This window comes from Telopea speciosissima, chromosome 1 (assembly GCF_018873765.1).
Source record: "Telopea speciosissima isolate NSW1024214 ecotype Mountain lineage chromosome 1, Tspe_v1, whole genome shotgun sequence".
In the NCBI taxonomy this organism is placed as follows: Eukaryota; Viridiplantae; Streptophyta; class Magnoliopsida; order Proteales; family Proteaceae; genus Telopea; species Telopea speciosissima.
In genome coordinates, this window is record NC_057916.1 from 77,037,252 (window position 1) to 77,055,747 (window position 18,496).

General features: G+C 35.6%; 2 protein-coding genes across 2 annotated transcripts in view; both read left to right on the top strand.

Annotated features, from left to right (window-relative positions):
* Nucleotides 1–4,246: 4,246 nt before the first annotated feature.
* Nucleotides 4,247–18,496, top strand: part of LOC122663151 — a 31,031-nt gene continuing 16,781 nt past the window's right edge. The window contains exon 1 of the mRNA XM_043858856.1: nt 4,247–4,256. The gene's annotated coding sequence lies outside the window, so the exon portion shown is untranslated. The remainder of the gene's footprint in view (nt 4,257–18,496) is intronic.
* LOC122663191 (pre-mRNA cleavage factor Im 25 kDa subunit 2-like) lies at nt 10,405–17,940 on the top strand. Its single transcript, XM_043858897.1, has 7 exons — nt 10,405–10,608; nt 11,038–11,083; nt 14,257–14,350; nt 14,482–14,555; nt 14,854–14,940; nt 15,036–15,146; nt 17,581–17,940. Exons 1-7 carry the CDS (start codon nt 10,484–10,486, stop codon nt 17,650–17,652), a joined length of 609 nt encoding a protein of 202 aa, XP_043714832.1. The 5' UTR covers nt 10,405–10,483; the 3' UTR covers nt 17,653–17,940.

An 18,496-nucleotide genomic window follows, 5' to 3' on the forward strand; every position in this document is an offset into this window, starting at 1 on the left:
CACTAAATCCTTCCTATTTTCTATTGTGTTTTGGTTTTAATTTCCACGTGCTTACAAGGAAGCCCTAGCCTAATTGGGGATTATAATGATCCCAGAGTTCATGCTCGTGATCCCAAGGGGTAGCTCGGTTGGCAAAGACCAACACCTCATAATTAAGAGGTCATGAGTTCAAATCTCCTTGGGGCCTATCTATAAAAAATAAAAAAAAACAGACTTCATGTTTGTGTCAGTTCGATTCATGGCTCTAAAGGGTTCCACATGTTTGCCTTGTCATCCTCACAGTTGTGTGTGAGAGATACACACAACAAGTCAAATAAATTGGCAAAATAAAAGACATTTCGTATTATTTTGGAAAATTTCTATCAATTCCTAAACTTAGCTTATAATTTCTCAAACTCTACTCATATCATTTGATGTTGATGTTAGTGTTCTAGATATTATTAGATGCGAGCTCTTTGTCATTCAATACGAGAATCCTTTCAAGTGATAACTTGTCCCAATAATTTGAGTTTACTTGTCTTAATGATTTGTTTCTTGATTTTGAAAAATTTCTTTCACTATTACGATTTAATTGCTAAGAATAAAAAGGAACTATGTTTATCTAGCTTGAAAGTTGACGATATTACCCTAAAATCTCGAGATATTATTACGATTTAATTGCTAAGGATAAAGTGTTAATTTCATATACTTGAAGAAATTTGCTTGTTAGCACCCCCTTCCCCACCCCCCCCCCAAAAAAAAATAATTGTTTGGGGATATATATTGTATACTTAAATTTCTGGCTGAAAATAAATCATAAATTTTGTTCGAAACAAAATTGAAAAAAAAATTACCATTTGAAAAAGAAAGTGTATTGCTAAAGAAATGTAGAATATAAATGTGGAAACAAAACATCATATTTTGACTTATCAAAAATTATAATCCACTTAATTGTTGACTCCATATTCTCAATATATAATCTATGATGTAGTTTATTCAAATTTTCTTAGACTAAAAGGACTCTATAGTTTGATAGGTCTAAAGTATGAAAACTTTATAACAATGACCTCAAAATTTTAAACTCTAGTGATATTGATAGTTATATCTATTTACTAAAATAGATAGTATACTATTTTGCAATTTCTTCGACAAGAGGATTGGACCCAAATGATGTGACTGAGATTTCTGACTATTTGAAAAGATTAGATCCTTTCTAGAACATAATAATATTTTTCTTACCAATTGTATAATAGGCCTTTTATAAAATTAATAATCACGGTAGAAAGATACATTATAGTCGTAAAAGTATTAGTTACATGTAATTTATTATAATCACAATAGATAAGATGTTCTGAAAAAATGAGTGACGTGGTAAAGGGTTCAAGATTCAAGAGGCCTTTTTTTTTCCCCCTCCTTTTACCTTTTTCATTTTTAGGGATGAAAATAGAAAGAATGACCTATAGAGTGACCCTCCTAAACATATAACAATTAACTTTCAAAGAAATTCACGATATATCTAAACAATTCAAATCTTACTCACAACATTTGCTTTCTTTACATATGCATAAACAAAAAGGCCTATGATTTATGAAAAGAATCCATCACTAAACTTCAACATAACTACATGTTGTACCCTCAGTGTTTATGCAAATTTATTTATTTTTATCGAGCAATATTATTCAACTACTTTACTCACATATCCTTCTATTTTTTGGATGCTGGTCATTGCATATATATTTGTTTAGGTAAAATGAGTTCTATATAGTAATTTATAAAAAGAGAAAAAATATTTCCTAAGCTCGGCATTACAACCTAATGGATTATGCCCCATTACAATGGCATTCCATTTTATGCTCTTGACTAACTGATACATGGTACAACAATCTCCTGGGAAAGCCAATGGCACAAATATATATCACTAACAATATTACAAGGACTTGGAGGAAACAATTATAAACTACCCAAGCACTTGTTTTTTATATGTTATATCACTTGTGACAACATAAGCGAGTACATAATGTGACCCATGCTTGTTATCCAATTTCATCACTCATTTAGAGAAGCATATTTTTGTTGCTAACAAGAACTGCTATAATTATTAACGATGGCGATTTACGGAAAAAAATTTCACAAACTCTAATTTTTTAAAGGGAAGACTTTTACATTATATATGGCTATGACAAATTTTATCCTATTATTTTTTTTCCCATCCCTAATTGAAAAGGACTGGAAGGTCATTGTCATTTTAGTTTTTTTACGATACTATAATTTTTTATGAATATTTTTTCATAGTAAATGTTCTTCTCTTATCAAATTAATATCTTGAAGTGTAACAACTAATTATTAAAAATTGAAAGAGTAAGCAAAAACACTGCCCGTAAAAACCGTTATAATATTGATCAACCATGGTCAATTATCTATGTCATTTTCTTTCATTTAGATGTTAAACAAGTTAAATTTTAATAAAATTTAGCAAAACATCAGTTGTTGAAACAATTAAAAAGAAAAAAATAGTCAAATGCACCATAATTTCTACTCTATAAACATTGAGTAATTGATTTGTGCTGGATATGATCGGCATGAAAAAACCTTGCTATGAAAACATTGTATTGATGAAGAAAAGTGAAGTATATTTTCATCATTGTTTATCTTGTAGATATTGAGTAAATTGATTAGTATGAATGCATGAGCTTTCTCTTATATTGAATTGACATCAATTCATTAGTAATTGTCCTTTTTAGTGGGCGAGTTCTTCGTAATGAATAAAAGTTCAGAAACTAAGCCAAACATTCATCAAATCTAACTTGCATTCGGGAATTGACCTTTCGTAATATTCTATACCATTTAACAAAGGTTGGCTAATACAATAAAAGAGAGTACTTTTCATGCTTTGTAATTTTTGGTATTTAATAAACCGAGTAGTTTATTGGAAATAGCCACATAATTGACTCCATTCCAAAATGGGAAACCTTCTAATTATTTTGAAATAATTTATATTAACTCTTAAATAATCTGTGGATCGGAGGATAAACTACTAGGGTGTTTTTTGTACTAAACAATAAATTCTGAATCCTCCCTCAACTCTATAATATTTTGATAGTAATTATAAGAAAATTAAAAGAGAAAATAGTTGTACACACTAATCCAAAATATGGTTAGTGATGAATAATGACACTAATCTTTTGAGAAAGGGAAAATGATTATCTCATCCACATGTGTGCTTTGCCCATTCTATTTCATTTGCAAAAGTATCTAAGGATTCTTCAAGAACTACGCTTACTCAACCCGTTTATGTGTATACACTAATATCTTTAGGTATCTTTTTCTGCAAAAATCAAGTAAGTTTGTTTAAACTCTATGCATGATATAGTCACTTTGTTTTTTTGGGTAGAAATGCATGGTATAGTCATTACTCTTTATAAAAATGCAATATGTATGGATCATAGACCATATAATTCATAGATCTTCTTATGGGAAAAAATTAAAAAGGGTGAAACTAAATGTGTATTTATTTACGACAACTATTGTCCTTTATCATTTTATTGTACTAAAAGGGTTCATTAGACTTATTTTTTCTTTCCTTTTTAAGAAAAATCTTATATTGTTTACTGTATTTCTTTTCCTTTTCTTATATCCTCTAAGATTGTAAAATTAAAGAAAGTATAACAACTGAAAAATTACGAAAAGAAGGGGGGGGTATTTCCTTTCTTTTTCTTATATCCTCTAAGATTGTAAAATTAAAGAAAATATAACAACTGAAAAATTATGAAAAGAAGGGAGGGAGGGGGGGGGGTGGGGGGAAGAAGGGCAATCTATACTCTATACTATATTCTACGTCCAATAAGATATGAAATTTGGAATATAACCCAATAAATAATATAAGAAATAGTATAAACACCCTTAAAATAATAAAATTATAAATTCAAATCGAACTATGCTTATCAATTGAAATAAAATATTAAAGATCTATTAATCATGTATCATTTATTATTATTTTTTTCCTTAAGGGAGAGGAGGGGGCTGGGGTAAGGATATTGAAAAGCTCCAATCGGATAAAAGGCTTCTTCTAAAAGGTTTATTGTGTTAATAAAAAAATATTAGGGTATTATATTTAATAACATAAAAAAATCCTTTTGAGCCATACATATAGCATGATGGAGCCATTCCATAATTCTTTAAGTTTAAGTTGGCTAACATTAAAGAAAATTGAAGAAAATTGAAGGTGTAAAAAATAGTGAATGGACGTTCCTATATTGGTTATTCAAGGGGATTTTTAATAGTTTTTCCATAGTTCTAGATATCTTATTGTCAAACGCATTACATATGTATTATCATTAATTGTTAGGGAGAATGTTCCCCGTGCCGCAGCGCAGGCTGTGCCTAGACACATGAGTAGCCTATGTAGGGGGGGCAGGGTGGTCATTGCGCCCACCCCCATGTGCTTGGGCCCAACCTGTGTTGCGGCACAGAGAACAGCGCCCCTAATTGTTATTATTATATAATTAAAATATACAAATTGTTTGAAAAAGTTAATGAAAAACAAGAGAGGGAAAGATCTGTTGAACTAGAAATTAACATTAGAAAGATGAAATGAAAACATGAAATAACATCTATATACCTTTAATGCTCAATTGGAGTGTATATATGCTCTATAGTTGCATTACATGCAAAATTGTGGTTAAAGATATGAAGTAACTGCCCCCAGGCACAGCCCGACGCGAAAAGATTGCCACAACCTTGGACGTTCCACCTATCTAGGGGGTATGGCAGTCTTTTCGTATCAGGCTGTGTCTAAGCACAGGTACATGTCCACACTCAGCACCGGATAGTGTTCTTTCTCCCTTTTATGGTGCATGAATTGTGCTTTCATAAGAAACCAATCCGATCCTTGTGTGAAATTGAAATTTATGTAGAAAGCTGGAGCAGGTGCAAGGCATTTTCCATACCAATCTCTCTCTATATATGTGTCTGAATTGGGGAAGGGGGGGGGGGGGGGGCTCACACTTAGTATTGGTTAATTAGAATTATAACTTTAACAAAAAAAAATTAGAATTATGAGGGAACATTCTGGACCGCACAGACAGCGTGTTTACAAGAGTTTTAACAGAATCTGATTCTGTGGAGTCTGAATTGGGAAAATGGGTTAATTACTTTATTTGGAAAGTGCGACTTTGCTCATTTTGCTGCGGTCCAGCGAGATACGTTGACTGAAATACCCTCGAGGAAGTGGCCAGAGTTAAAACAGGTATGTTCGTCCATGCCATTGTCCTTCCAGCTTTTTCCTCACTGTAGTCATCGGTGGCATAAGAGCTTTTAGTACATGATATTGGTGGTCGTTCTGGGTTGGGTGGACTTCATGGTTTTAGTGCACGGTATCGGAATGGCTATCGATGACCCACAAAATTGATACGATATTGATATGATATTGACTTGGATCGGTTGTATCCGACAAAAATACCCTTGAGTTTCCTTAAAAAATATTTTTTTTGACCATTTTACTCCTTGTTCGTATTATGCTATCGATATGGTATCGACGACTAGCAAAACTGATACATGTTACCCGATACGAACGATACAATACCGATACTTAGAAGCATGGTTGGGTCGGATCATTTTACTTCCAAAATATATCAACAAATTTTTACCATTTTATCCTACAATGATATTGATACCATCGATCAATTACCCGAAAACATAAAAAAAAAAAAACCATCAATCTGTATTGTTATTGACTAGTATGATATTGATACCTAAATCCATCTTATGGTAGTAATCAATTATTTATCATCCAATGGGAGCACGTGCACATGCATCCAAGGGGAAGGGTGGTATGGTTATTTCACAGTCTCATGTGAGAAGGCGTAGGGGGCACTAACAGCAGCATTCTTTTTTCCTAAATTATAATAAATAAATAACATTATTAAGGGAAGAATAACATTGTCCGGTTACTTCCTTGCACCTACATATAAGGGGTGAAATGGCCACCCTGTCCTCTTGTTGGATGCTCTTGTGTGCCCCCTCATTGGCCCATTGGTGCAAGAGCCATGCGACTAGGTAACGTTCTTCTCCCCAACTAGTAAAGAAAAAGAGCCCTGAAAGGCAGTGAAGCCCTTGCACATAGACATAAAGGGATGCAAAATGACCGCACCACCTCCCATGAAGGCCTGAAATCCTGCTCCTGTTGTTGCTTTTGTACACTCTCCCATTGGCCCCCGCAATGGCGCAGGGACCACAGTGCCTTTCAAGGAATCTTCTCCCAATTATTAATTATCTCTAAACTGCCAAAGTTTTCTAATCATAGAGGTTTTTTCTTTTTTTTTTTAGGTTTCTTCTCTTTTTTCAAAAAAAAAAAAAAAAAAAACAAAGATTTAACCATTCTTCGTGAGAGGTGTAGGATATGCTTGTGGTTCAAAGAATCCCTGCCCATACATAAATAACAACTCGTTACATGAGCAATTTTGTTCTGTATGTTTACTCAAACACCCTTATTCTAAACATTTTTTTTTCTGATTCATTCAGAAAAAACAAACTTATACCTCTTTTTCTCCCCTGGTATTTCAAAATATCTTAATTACCCCTCTATTGATCATACCTACCAGTTCCTTCTTTTACCAAATAAACTGGTTTAATTCTAATCAGTTTAACTTAAACCATTTGCCTGAGTGTATCAAAGAATTAATGAATAAAAAGAACAAAAAGAATACATATTATTTGGGGAATGTGTATTGTCACAAATGTCTGTTAATATTTTTTCTCCTTCTTCTTTTATTTTTTTACATTCGTCCTCAATTTGAATCATTTGGCGACTGAAAATAACTTTTCCAAATTAAAGGTGGCATTTTCAATAAAGACAATTCCCCATCACTCTACGATCCTTGTGTTAACACTTTACATTTCTTTTTAACTCTTTTATTATAGCGACGTTTACATTAAAGTGAACTCTATAATACACACATGATGGAACTCCGCCTCATAATTAGAAAAATATAATATTTCAACTTTACGATCTTGAAGATAACTACAAGAGTATTTGAGGACACTAGCAACTGACTTGAGGCTAATGCAATAGAGCCTAGCCCCTATGAGGTTTTGAGTTCGAAACCTCCTATTATTCCTCATCAAGTCTAGAACCACCACTTCAACCTATATTTGTTTTCGTCTGATTATTAATTGCTAATGGGTTAAATTTTTTGGTTTTTAATAGGATTCAACAATAGTGACTACTGAAAATTACAAATATTATTTTTTATTTTTTTTTGCAACAACGCATAAATTATCTAATAAAAGCAACTTCAGAAAGAAGATTTGCCATTAATAGTCAAAGGCATAGGATTCTGAAACAGATGGAACTCCTAAGAATAAGGAAAATATTCAAAGAAAAACTTGTACTACACGCATGACATAGGAACTAATTAAAAGAAAAATGAGGGATTTGAATAACAAGATTGAAACAAAATTGATTTTGAATTACAATTTGGTGAGTCTGGTCAAGACAAAGTCCGAGACTTCAATTGAAGTTCCTAACCACCATACAAAGAAGCTAGTCTCTATAATGAAGTATAGGTAAGTCTTGCTGAAAACACAAAATAATTAGTGTAAGTCTTTTTAAATATACAAACTAATATGTGGGAATAAGTTTTCCTTCGTTCATCCCGTTTGACCCTTTGATTGGACTGCAGAAGGGTATTTCAGATCATGAATGATAGGTGGTGGATGATGAACTTTAGGGGTGCAAGTTTTGCCCTGTCGACCCGAGTCCACCCGAGCCCGTCCTAATCGAGCCCGAACAGGGCCTGGGCTGAGATACCCTGGCCCTGAGGGTGGGTCAAGGTTGGAAATTTTTAGCCTTGAGTCAGGGTTGGGTCGGACCAGGGTTAAGGCCTTGGTCTGAGCCTAGCCCAACCCCTGCATCTCCTTTCCCACTTCATCATCATCATCATCTTCTTCTTCTTCTTCCCAGGCCCAACCCTTGCATCTCCCTTCCCACTCCCTATGGTTAGGGCCAATCAAGATCAGCTTGGCACGACCCTGAGGGCAGGTTAGGATTGAATTTTTCAGGCCCTAAGTTAGGGTCGGGTTGGGTCGGGCTTGGACCTAGCTAAAGAGACTTATGGTTGGATTGGGGTTTTAAAAAGCCCGGCCCGGCCCGACCCGATCCTGTTGCAACCATAATGAACCCAAAGTCCAATCATATTCATAAGTCAAATGGGGTGGATGGAGAGATTCTCTCTTCGCCATGGGTGGTGAGAAGTTGGGTCAATAGAAGGACTTTATTGTTTGTCTCTCCCAATTCGTAGGGGCATAAACGATGCAATCTGGTTCCTTGGAAACCACAAGAAAGATTATATTATCTGCGCGTGATATATGGTTTAATTTCCAACAAAGAGTATTTAGATTTACATTTCAATACTAAATGTATGGACTATGGACTACGGGATTGTATGCCATTACACGGAAGCATAAGAAAAGATGGTCAATAAAAGGATTTTCATTTTATGATCTTTGTACTTCTAACCTCTTTATGAAAATACACACTTCCTACCTAACGAAGAAAAATAATACAAGCGTGAGAGACATAGAAACGTATTTTTTTAAAATATAAAGGAATTCAACCCTTTTGCTTGGTCGGACGGCGATGCAATTGGTAACATTCTTGACGTATACTTATTTGGATAAGCAATTTATAATAATATTTAGGCAAGAAAATTATTTATTGAGCTTGAGAGATTATCAAAAGATATGCCACATTTCATAGTTAGTTATAATATAGGGTTGCTTTCTACCAAAAAAAATAATAAAAAATAAAAAATAAATATATATATAGGGTTGCTAGGCTATTTTAAGGGGTCAAGTGGCAATTTGAACTTTCACGTGTGCATTGCATTGATAGAACAAAATGTTAGACACCCAAACACATCATAAAGTTCATAATAATAAGTGAGTTTGTAATTTCTTCATCAAAATAGTGGAAGCTCTAGTTTATCGTTCTATGGTGGACGCAGCTCATCTTGAGTGAATCACGTAAAATCGTTTTGTATTGTGTGTGATTTTCTTTCATTTTTCTTTTGCTATCGTTATTCTGATGTGTTGTTAGTTACTAACAGGTGGCCCATTCATCTAAACTTGATTAAGTGAGTCACCTGTTTTGCTACATGGCATGTTAGGTGATGCTAGAATTTGATATAAAGTTAGAAGCGCTGTGGGCATGTTTGAGCAAAAGGTAGAAGATAGAAACAGAGCTGTTAATGGGCCGAGATGGGCTGGATTGTACTAAAAAAGTTCATAAGCCCAACTGCCCAAGGGTATGTGTATTTAGTGGGGGACCTATTTCTTTTAAGTCCACTTCGGAATGGAACCAAGGTACAGTCCATTGCTAAGGTCCAACCACTATAACTAGATTGGGTCGAGCGAATCAATCAAGATGACTCACATGTGTACAAGTAGAGAGCTATCAAAGGATCAGTCAGAAGTGTGACAAGCCCGGCCCTTGTCTATGTTGGGCTTGTTTTAGAACCTAACCTATTTTGGGTCCACAACAGGGAGTTTAGGGCCCAACTGACAAGCCCTCCAAAGTAGCCTTTAATAGGCCTTGGGAAGTTTGAAGTTTCCTTTTCTTTTTGAGGTAATTACTATTACTCCCTTATACTCGCCCTATATTTAGGGTAAGCGCAGGGTAACCCAATATAGGAAGCCCATAATCCAGCCAAAACATGTGCAAACCAAAGCCATTAAAACTAGAGGTCCAGGCCCAGGCACAAGCCCAATCTCAGCATGGTCCTGCAGTAGTAGAATAGTCCACAAAACTGTGCCTCAGAATTCTAAAGACACTCACGAAAAGTTAAGGTTAAGTTTGGTTGCAAAGAAAATCAAAGGACAGAGAAGGGAAGAAAAGTAAAATTTTCAAACCTAAAAAAAATATGTTTGTAATCATTCTCCCATGTAATTTATCATTAATTTCAATTAATTCGATATTTGATTATTAAATTTCATTTTACTTTGCAATCAAATCCCTTTGGTTTGAAGAGTAATAAAAGTATATCTAAAATGCATCATTACTAAATATGGTAAAAAATTTAAGTAATTTATATAATCACAAATCACATGGGAAAAATAAGTTATAGGCTTTTTTTTTCTTTGCAAAGGCATTTTTGTCATTTTATCCTTTGATTTTAACACTGTTAGTCCTAAATTAACGGCATGAGGGCATCTATTAACTTTAAAGAACCTCAGGGGGCATGTAGAAGTTTCCAAAATTAAGGAGTGTTTTTGTAATTATGTGTTACCTCAGGGGAGGTAGGTGAAAAAAAAGTCCTTATTGTTTTCTCCATTTTTGACCAACCAACACATCCTTAAAAAGCACCGGGCACAACTAAATCTGAAACCAAACGCCCCTACTAGCAAGAAATTTGTCGAGAAAGTAGTCGAGGGGCCCGTAGCTTCGAGTCTGGAGGCTGGAGGTGGAACTCTGGGGGAGAAGGCAGCACAGAGTGAGAGGCCGAGAAAGATGGTTTCGAGTACGACGACGATAGTGAATACATACCCTCTCTCAAGCTATACTTTCGGAACGAAGGAGCCCAAGATGGAGAAAGATACTTCTGTAGCTGATCGTCTTGCTCGTATGAAAGTCAAGTAAGCATTCAAGCTTCATGTATATAATGAAATTTAAAAGAGGGAAAAAAAAGTTGTGTAAGAGCAGAAAACCCAAAACCCTAGGGAAAGAAATCCTTTACTGCAATTATTGTGCCGATTATTCTGGAAATCCTAGATCGCAACGCCTGCGTAGTGTTTTGTCTCTGTCTACTTGCTTTAACTTCAATGTCAGTGTGATTTTTCAAGGATCTGAAAGATTTGTATTTGGGAATTGATGTACTCAATTTCTGTTACAAACTTCCCCCGGTAACGATCATTTTTCTTTTTTAATTTTTGGGTAGAGCCCGGTAATCGACCTGATGAAGTGAATGTGATGTTTGTATTGATCTTGTTTAGTGAATGCACCAATTTAATGCCAACATTATGTGTCTTTGATTGACTAGTTTTACTTCTTTCTGGCTTTTACAGCTACATGAAAGAAGGCATGCGGACGAGTGTTGAAGCAATTCTACTGGTTGGAGTTTCTCTTGTCCCCCTTTTGTTTGCTCATGCTTGCCTTTCTTTTATGGAATTTCATCATGATAATTCCAACTTTTTGTAATGATATACTCTGGTTCATCGAAAACTCAAGTTATTTCTTTCCAGGTCACAATGCATGTGTTGCTTTCGAATTGATGAACTATTACTTTGTACTCTTTTGCAGTGGACTTTCTGTTCTGATTTGAGTTCAACAGCATTGGCTTGTAGTTAATGACCTATTTTAAAGAAATGTTTTTAGTTCTCTGTTCAATTCTTCCCTTTATGGACACTTAATTTAGTGTGCCAGTTGTTGTTACAAGATATTGTGTATTTGTCTTTCTATTTGCCTTATTAAATTCTGACCTCAGCACAATTTCCCATCCTGGGTTTTGTACTTCTGAACTAAAATTTGTCACTGAAGTTAGCTGATTTGCCCCTCCTTCAATTCAGTTTTAAAATTTATAGGTAGTTGCAGTTTCCTATAGGTGATCATCTTGATACAGAATTAGTAGGTTAGCAGTATACTTCAATATCTATTTCACTCAGAATCTCCTTGGTTTATATCAGTTTTCCTACTAATTCTTGTGAAACATGTTCCAGGTTTAGTTAAGGCATTTTGTTTTATTACTGTTTCTTAAATGCATTTGTTGGAACTCAGTGTTGGTACCTAAAGGTGACAAGATGAGAGGGAGTTATCTGAGACATTACAGTCATGTGTAAGGGGGGGCATGATGATTACACCTCTGATAATGTTTGATATGGGTTGAAGGTTCTAAAGGACAAGATTAAGAAGGGTGTGTGCTAACATAGTGAGAGCAGACATGAGGAGTAATAATTTAATGGAGGATATGACCCTAGATAGGTTGGAATTGGGAATAGGATTCATGTGGCCATCCAACTATTTTTTTATTAGCTTCTCTTCATTTTGTTCTTATGCAATTAATTATGCTTGAAGTTTGAAAATAAAGGAGAATTCTCATTTTTGTTTGCTTACTAAATAGAAGCCTACTCGCAGAAGCCTTTGTTGAGCTTTTTATATGCAATTAAATATTTTTCAAATTAAAAAAAAAAGGAGGCAAGTCTCATTTTAAGCTTCTTTCTAGGTAGAAGCCTCTTTGTTATAGCATTGCTTTATTTGATTATGTTGAAATGTATCATTGGCTACAACAAATGAGGGACAACAGTTCTGGCTAGAGGCCCAGTTTTTTGTTGAAGTAATTAGAGGAAAAAGAAGAAAGAAATTACATGTGAGATCATTACATCGGCAATTGTATGAAGCATGTGAGGAGAAATACTTGGAACATTCGTGGACTTCTATATTTGTTGGCACTTCTGGTGTTAGGATGGTGTTTGGTGGCCACATTGTTATGGGACCATGCTGGATTGAGGGTGCGACTAGAGTTACTCTTTCTGGGATGGCAGTAAATGGAGTTTCCGATTCTATGGTGGATCTGAATGGTGCATCGCTTGAAGCATATACAGGTTTGGTGGCTGTGGGTGGAGCAAGTCTTCTCTGGGAGGTGGCAGCTGGTGCTCTACCAGATATGGTGGCCGGAAAAGGTGTTAATAGTGGAGTTGGTGCTGATCAGATTATCTTTCAAATTCAAAATTTGAATTCAATAATCAAGAAAGTAGGTAGAGTAAACAATAAAGGAAAGGATAAGGTCAACGTAGAAGAGAACCAATTTTTGGTTTTAGGGGAATTAGTGATGGTTTCGATTCTGTGGGAGTAATTAAGGAAGATTTGGTTGAGGAAGGAGTGATAATTGGTGATTGCATTGATCTTGCTAGCATTCGGTTGTATGAGAAGATTACTGAGGATAAAGTTGTTGATGTTGAGGTGACTTATCTTGGCAACTCCTCAAATTTTAAGGTCACTAAAGTGTGGTTGAGTCTTTACTTGGGGGCTACTTTTTTGGAAGGAGTCAATAACAATGATAAGGAAGCCTATTTAGTGGAGGTCGATGGGAGGGAGCCTATTTTTGAAGGAATCAGTTGTGAACATAGTTCAAAATCTCGGCGAGATCTCGGAAATCTCGGTAAACTTGAGCTAGTTGAGACGAGATATGATACGAAACTACAAAATGTCAAATCTCAAAAATCTCGGTTGAGATTTCGAATATTTCAAGAATCTCGGAGAAATTTCGGTGAAATCTCGAATATTTTGAGAATCTCTACCTCCTCAGTACTCATAGAGTCATAGTATTGTATTGTTGGGACTTGGGAGTTAAGACGTGGAAGACTAGGGTAGTAAGGTGTCTATGACTTATGTATTATTCATAAGTCATAGACACCTTACTACCCAAATTGGGTGTTTTTTTTTTTTTTTTTTTTTTTCTTCCATTTGAACCTTTAAATATGTTTATTAAGCCTAAAACAAGCTTATCTTAAAGTTTTGGAGCCAACTATGGCCATATATGCCCACCGAAACATAATTCCGAAACATAAAAAAAAAATACATTGTCTCACCGAGATCTCGGAAAACTCGACTTGGTCGAGACCGAGTTTTAGAACCTTGGTTGTGAATGGGAGGTCATTACAAGGTGGTGCGGTAGCTAATTTGAAGTTTCCATCATATCTAGGAGATTTAGTGGATGATTTTCCTCTAAATAAGGAGATTGAAGCTAAAAGGAAAAAAAAAAAAAAAAAGGAAAAAGAAAAAGAAGTCCCCTCCATCCAGGGACCACTCTGACTTGGGGCTTGGAGTTCGGAGGGGAAGCAACATTATTTTGCCTCTTCGGAAGAGCTCCTGGAAATTTTGCCTCATGAAGGGGGGGGTTGCTTAGTATGGAACTTTCCATGCACATTTATCATTGAACACGAGAGGTAAATTGTTCTTAGATTTCCTCTCACCATAAAGCGTGTTTGCAAATATTGTTTGAGTTTATTATATTGAGGGAATAGGAAAAGGATTTCCTGGATTTGTAAGGCAAGGAGGGCTAAGGTATTTTATCTGGCCTTCACATCCCTACTTTTGATTAGAACAATGATCATGCCATTTCACATTTTCCCCCTCCTCTCAAAAAATTATCAGTTCTCTTTCTTGTATAGTTCTGCTTGCAATTGAATTTAGTGATTCCTCGTAGTTGGACCAAGTTAACAGATGTTAAACTACTACTTCACAAAGATATTTATTCCCTTTTAGTGGCTGATACTTCTATCTTACAGGTACAGGAGCATAACCATCCTCATATACTGCTTCTGCAAATTGGAAACACCTTTTGCAAGCTTCCTGGTGGGCGTCTAAAGCCTGGAGAGAATGGTAATATAGTTTTCTCTCCTCCTCCCCCAAAAAAATTGTTGTGAGGGTGTTCTTGATGACATTGTTTCCTTTGCTGTTGTTGAGCTTACGTATCTCCTCTGGCTTGTGATGCTCATGCATCAACTCTGCAGAAATTGAGGGTTTGAAACGGAAACTCTCTAGCAAACTTGCCACTAATTCTACAGCTCTTCAACCAGATTGGCAGGTTTTTTTTTTTTAACTTTTTGTTTATTGAAAGCCATCAATACTTCTCACCTTAGGTAATCACCAAGCTTATTTGCCCTGAATGGGATATTTGTTTATGCCCATGATTTTGTTGATTTATATTTTAAAAAATGGGGAAAAAGGACCATCCTTTAGCATGTAGGCTTTAGATTCTTGATTGAAATCGGATCTTGTTAGAGTTGGTATTCATATTGACAAGCTTGCTCAAAAGGGCTAAAATAAGTTGTCACTGTGCGTCGGAGGTTGATTTTCTATTAACTGATTGCATCGTGTTGCAGATCGGGGAGTGTGTCGCTGTCTGGTGGAGGCCAAACTTTGAAACTATAATGTACCCCTACTGTCCTCCCCATATCACAAAGCCGAAGGTAAATAGATTTCCAAGCCTCAAAAACTATGCCAATATTTCTCATGTCGTGACCTTTTGGATTTGTGCCGAGTCTGAACGGGGTTTGTGATCCAGGAATGTAAGAAGCTTTTCCTTGTTCACTTGTCTGAGAGGGATTACTTTGCAGTTCCAAAAAACTTGAAACTGTTAGCTGTTCCACTGTTTGAGCTTTATGATAACGTTCAGGTAAAATGATAATATAGCACTTTCCCATTATTTTTTATTAGTTGTTCCTGGACATGTTTATGAATGTTGTACATTGGTGCTGTTAGATACTAGGTGTAGCTTTAAGAAGAAGCAATATGATGGCACAGACATATTCATCTGCAAGAAATAAAATGAGATTGGGATTTCTTGTCAGGAAATAATGCCTTTTAATGAATCAGATAATAAAATGACCATATGTTCTCACAAAAGAATAATGTGTTGTTGGAATAACTATTTCTACAACATACTAAATGAAAACAATTTGAGTAATAGTGTTTTAAAAGGTTGTAATAACCAGCAAGAAACACCAAATCTTAGATATATACGGAGAATTAGAGTGTTTGAAGTAAAGGAAGCTTTAAAGAAGATGAAATTAGGTAAAGCATTAAGTCTAGATGGATGGAGGAGAAGCATTTTGGTTTTGATTTATAAAAATAAAAGTGATATTCAAAGCTGTAATAAATATAGAGGAATAAACCTTGGTATGAAATTATGGGAGAGAGTAATTGAAACCTGCCTAAGACAATTATCTAATATTTCGGATAACCAATTGGTTTTATTCCAGGAAGATCAACCACATAATCTATTTATTTGCTTAAGAGACTAATGGAAAGATTTAGAGGATGTTAAAAGCATAGTTGTCAAGGTGACAAGGCGACCCAAGGTGGTGGCCAGGGGTATCTAGACGCCTTGTTGCCTAGGCATGTCATGCAAAGTAAAGGGTTTAGGAGTAAGTACCAGTTTTTTTTGTCTTTAGTTTCAATTAAGGAGGACTTCTGTATAAAAATGAATAGTTGTTTCTTTAATGTATAAAATGAACTCTTTCATACGAACACCACAGCGCTAGCCTCGCATTAACTCAGCGAAGTCAGGTTTGTTGCCCTCGCCTCTTCAACTCTGCCACTCGGTGATGGTCCAACGATCGAGTGACAAGTATGAATCATAGTTCTAAAACTCGTCTCGACTTGGCGAGATCTCTGCTCAGAAAACCGAGACGAGATGGCATATGGTACATAAAAGTGCAATATCTTGCCGAGATCTCGGGTTGACCCATGGAAATGACCCTTCTACTATGTATTTACTTACCTAAATCGACAGAACTTGATATATCTCAGCAAGATCTTGGATCTCGGGTTGACCCATGGAAATGACCCATCTACTATGTATTTACTTACCTAACTCGACAGAACTCTAATATGCTTGCTGTGGAACACTATATGCAACATTACAGCTACACTATGTCATGGGAAGACTATGTGACAGCGGGGATTGAATACTTGATTCAAAGTCATTTTATGTGATGATAGTTGTAACACTGTTAAACAGTTTGATGTATCACTTTAACATTTCTAATTCTTATTTAAGTTGTTTAGCTATTAATTGAATGTTTTGCTTGTTTTCTATTACTAAATTATGTGTAGAGTATGGTATTTTAGTACGTCATCGTCTACCAACCTATGGTCCGAATTGAAACTCAGATTTGGACTTTGTTTTTGCAAAATCTGATAGTGCCATTGTGTTTAAATGGCCTATAATAGGCTGAATACCAAGTTTTAGAACCAAACTAGGTCTAAAACCCACCGAATTGAGGCTTCGAGTCGAAGAAAAAAAAATGCACCAACTTGGTGAGATCTTGACTCGGTTTTTCCAAGGGCCGAGTTGGTATCGAGACCTGAGTTTTAGTACCTTGGTATGAATAGTCTCTTTGTTCCCCTCCCCTCCCCCCAACCCCCTTCTCCTCCTATGTGATCAATGTATTCCTTTAAAACTCAGAAAAATTTTATAGGACTGTTATGCAGCCAACACTGATGTTTGGAACTGAATGTTGGGCAGTAAAGAAACAAGATATAAACCAACTTAGTGTAGCTGAAATGAGGATGTTGAGATGGATGTGTGATAAAACTAGAAAAGAAAAAATAAGGAATGAACAAATTAGAGCTAATTTAGTAGTAGCTCTGAGATAAGTTGCAAGAAAGTCATTTCAGGTGTCATAGACATGTGCAACGGACGCCTTTGAATGCTTCAATACGGAGGGGTGATATGATTCAAATTGAAGGAGCTAAAAGAGCCAGGGTAGATCTAAAATAACTTTTGTAGAAGTGCTGAGGAAAGACATGCATAATTTAGGACTAGCAACAAATATGACTTTGAATAGAGCTAATTGGAGAAAAAGGATCCATGTGGCCGACCCCATCTTGTTGGATAAGGCTGAGTTGGGTATTTTGTCTCTATTTTGGGCATATTATAAACTTGGTAGATGCTAGGGTTTCTGTTATATGAAACTTTAGGCAGTGTCGCTTCTGTGCTTTTTCTTTTCTTCTTTTCCTTGCCCAACTCCAAATTTTTTTTTGAAGAATAATAATATATATATTTTCAACCTTCCTTTTAACATTTCCAATTTATTTGGTTGCAGAGATATGGACCGGTTATCTCCACCATCCCACAGCAGCTGTCCAGATTCCAGTTCAACATGATCAATGCATGAAGAAGCAGAATGTAGAGGAATTTATTTAGGCCGGGGCCTAAATTATCAATTAATTGGTTTGAGTGAGGACACAGTTTTGCAGATAGACATACAACTGAAACTAATCAAAGTCGACCTTATTTTCTGCACAGACAGTATATACTCGGTCCTTATAAGGACTTGTATCCTTCCATTTTCTGATAAACTGGTTCATCTTGTTTGAGTTGGTGTACTTGTATAATGCTTAGGTCCTGAATGTGAATGCTACTCCTTGTATGGTAATTGAAGAGCTGTTTGTGTCTTTGTGGTGGGATAGTGTTGTGGTCCACACTTCGGAAAATTGTAAGTAGGTGGTATAGTTCTGTGGTTGATACTACCCTTGGGAAAGTTGTAAGCAGCCCAACTGGTTCCCTCCCTCTCTCCCCTCCCTCAGCCCAAAAAAGAAGAAAAAAGCTAACATGTTTGGTGTTGAATTGTTGTTCTTTCTACAACTTCACATGTTCAATGTCGTTGTATCATGTCACCTTCAACTTCCACTATATCCCTACTGTTACTGATTCTAATAAATCATAAAGTGGGTTTGTTTTTAATGGAATAAGCCTTGGGTTGGATTCTATACATGTTGGGCCTTTGGTCCAATTGGTATTCATTGTAATTAGCTACTTTAATGGGAGCCATGAAATTTACCATAAAACAAAAAGGGGAGCCATGAATATGAGATAAATCAAGTAAGATTAGTTTATTGTCTTTTTTGTTTTTTTGACGTTGGAAATTTAGCTAACAACTCCTAGAATCATTAGGAATTTGAGTCCAAATTACATAAGCCTATGTTTTATTTTGAGAGGCATAGTTTGAGTAAGAGTGT

What these genes read in the sequence shown, in the direction of transcription:
- LOC122663191 (XM_043858897.1), top strand. Translation starts at nt 10,484, where the DNA reads ATGGTTTCGAGTACGACGACGATAGTGAATACATACCCTCTCTCAAGC. An exon ending in CTTGCTCGTATGAAAGTCAA is followed by an intron (nt 10,609 to 11,037) that starts GTAAGCATTCAA and finishes TGGCTTTTACAG; the next exon opens with CTACATGAAAGAAGGCATGC. An exon ending in CTCTTCAACCAGATTGGCAG is followed by an intron (nt 14,556 to 14,853) that starts GTTTTTTTTTTT and finishes ATCGTGTTGCAG; the next exon opens with ATCGGGGAGTGTGTCGCTGT.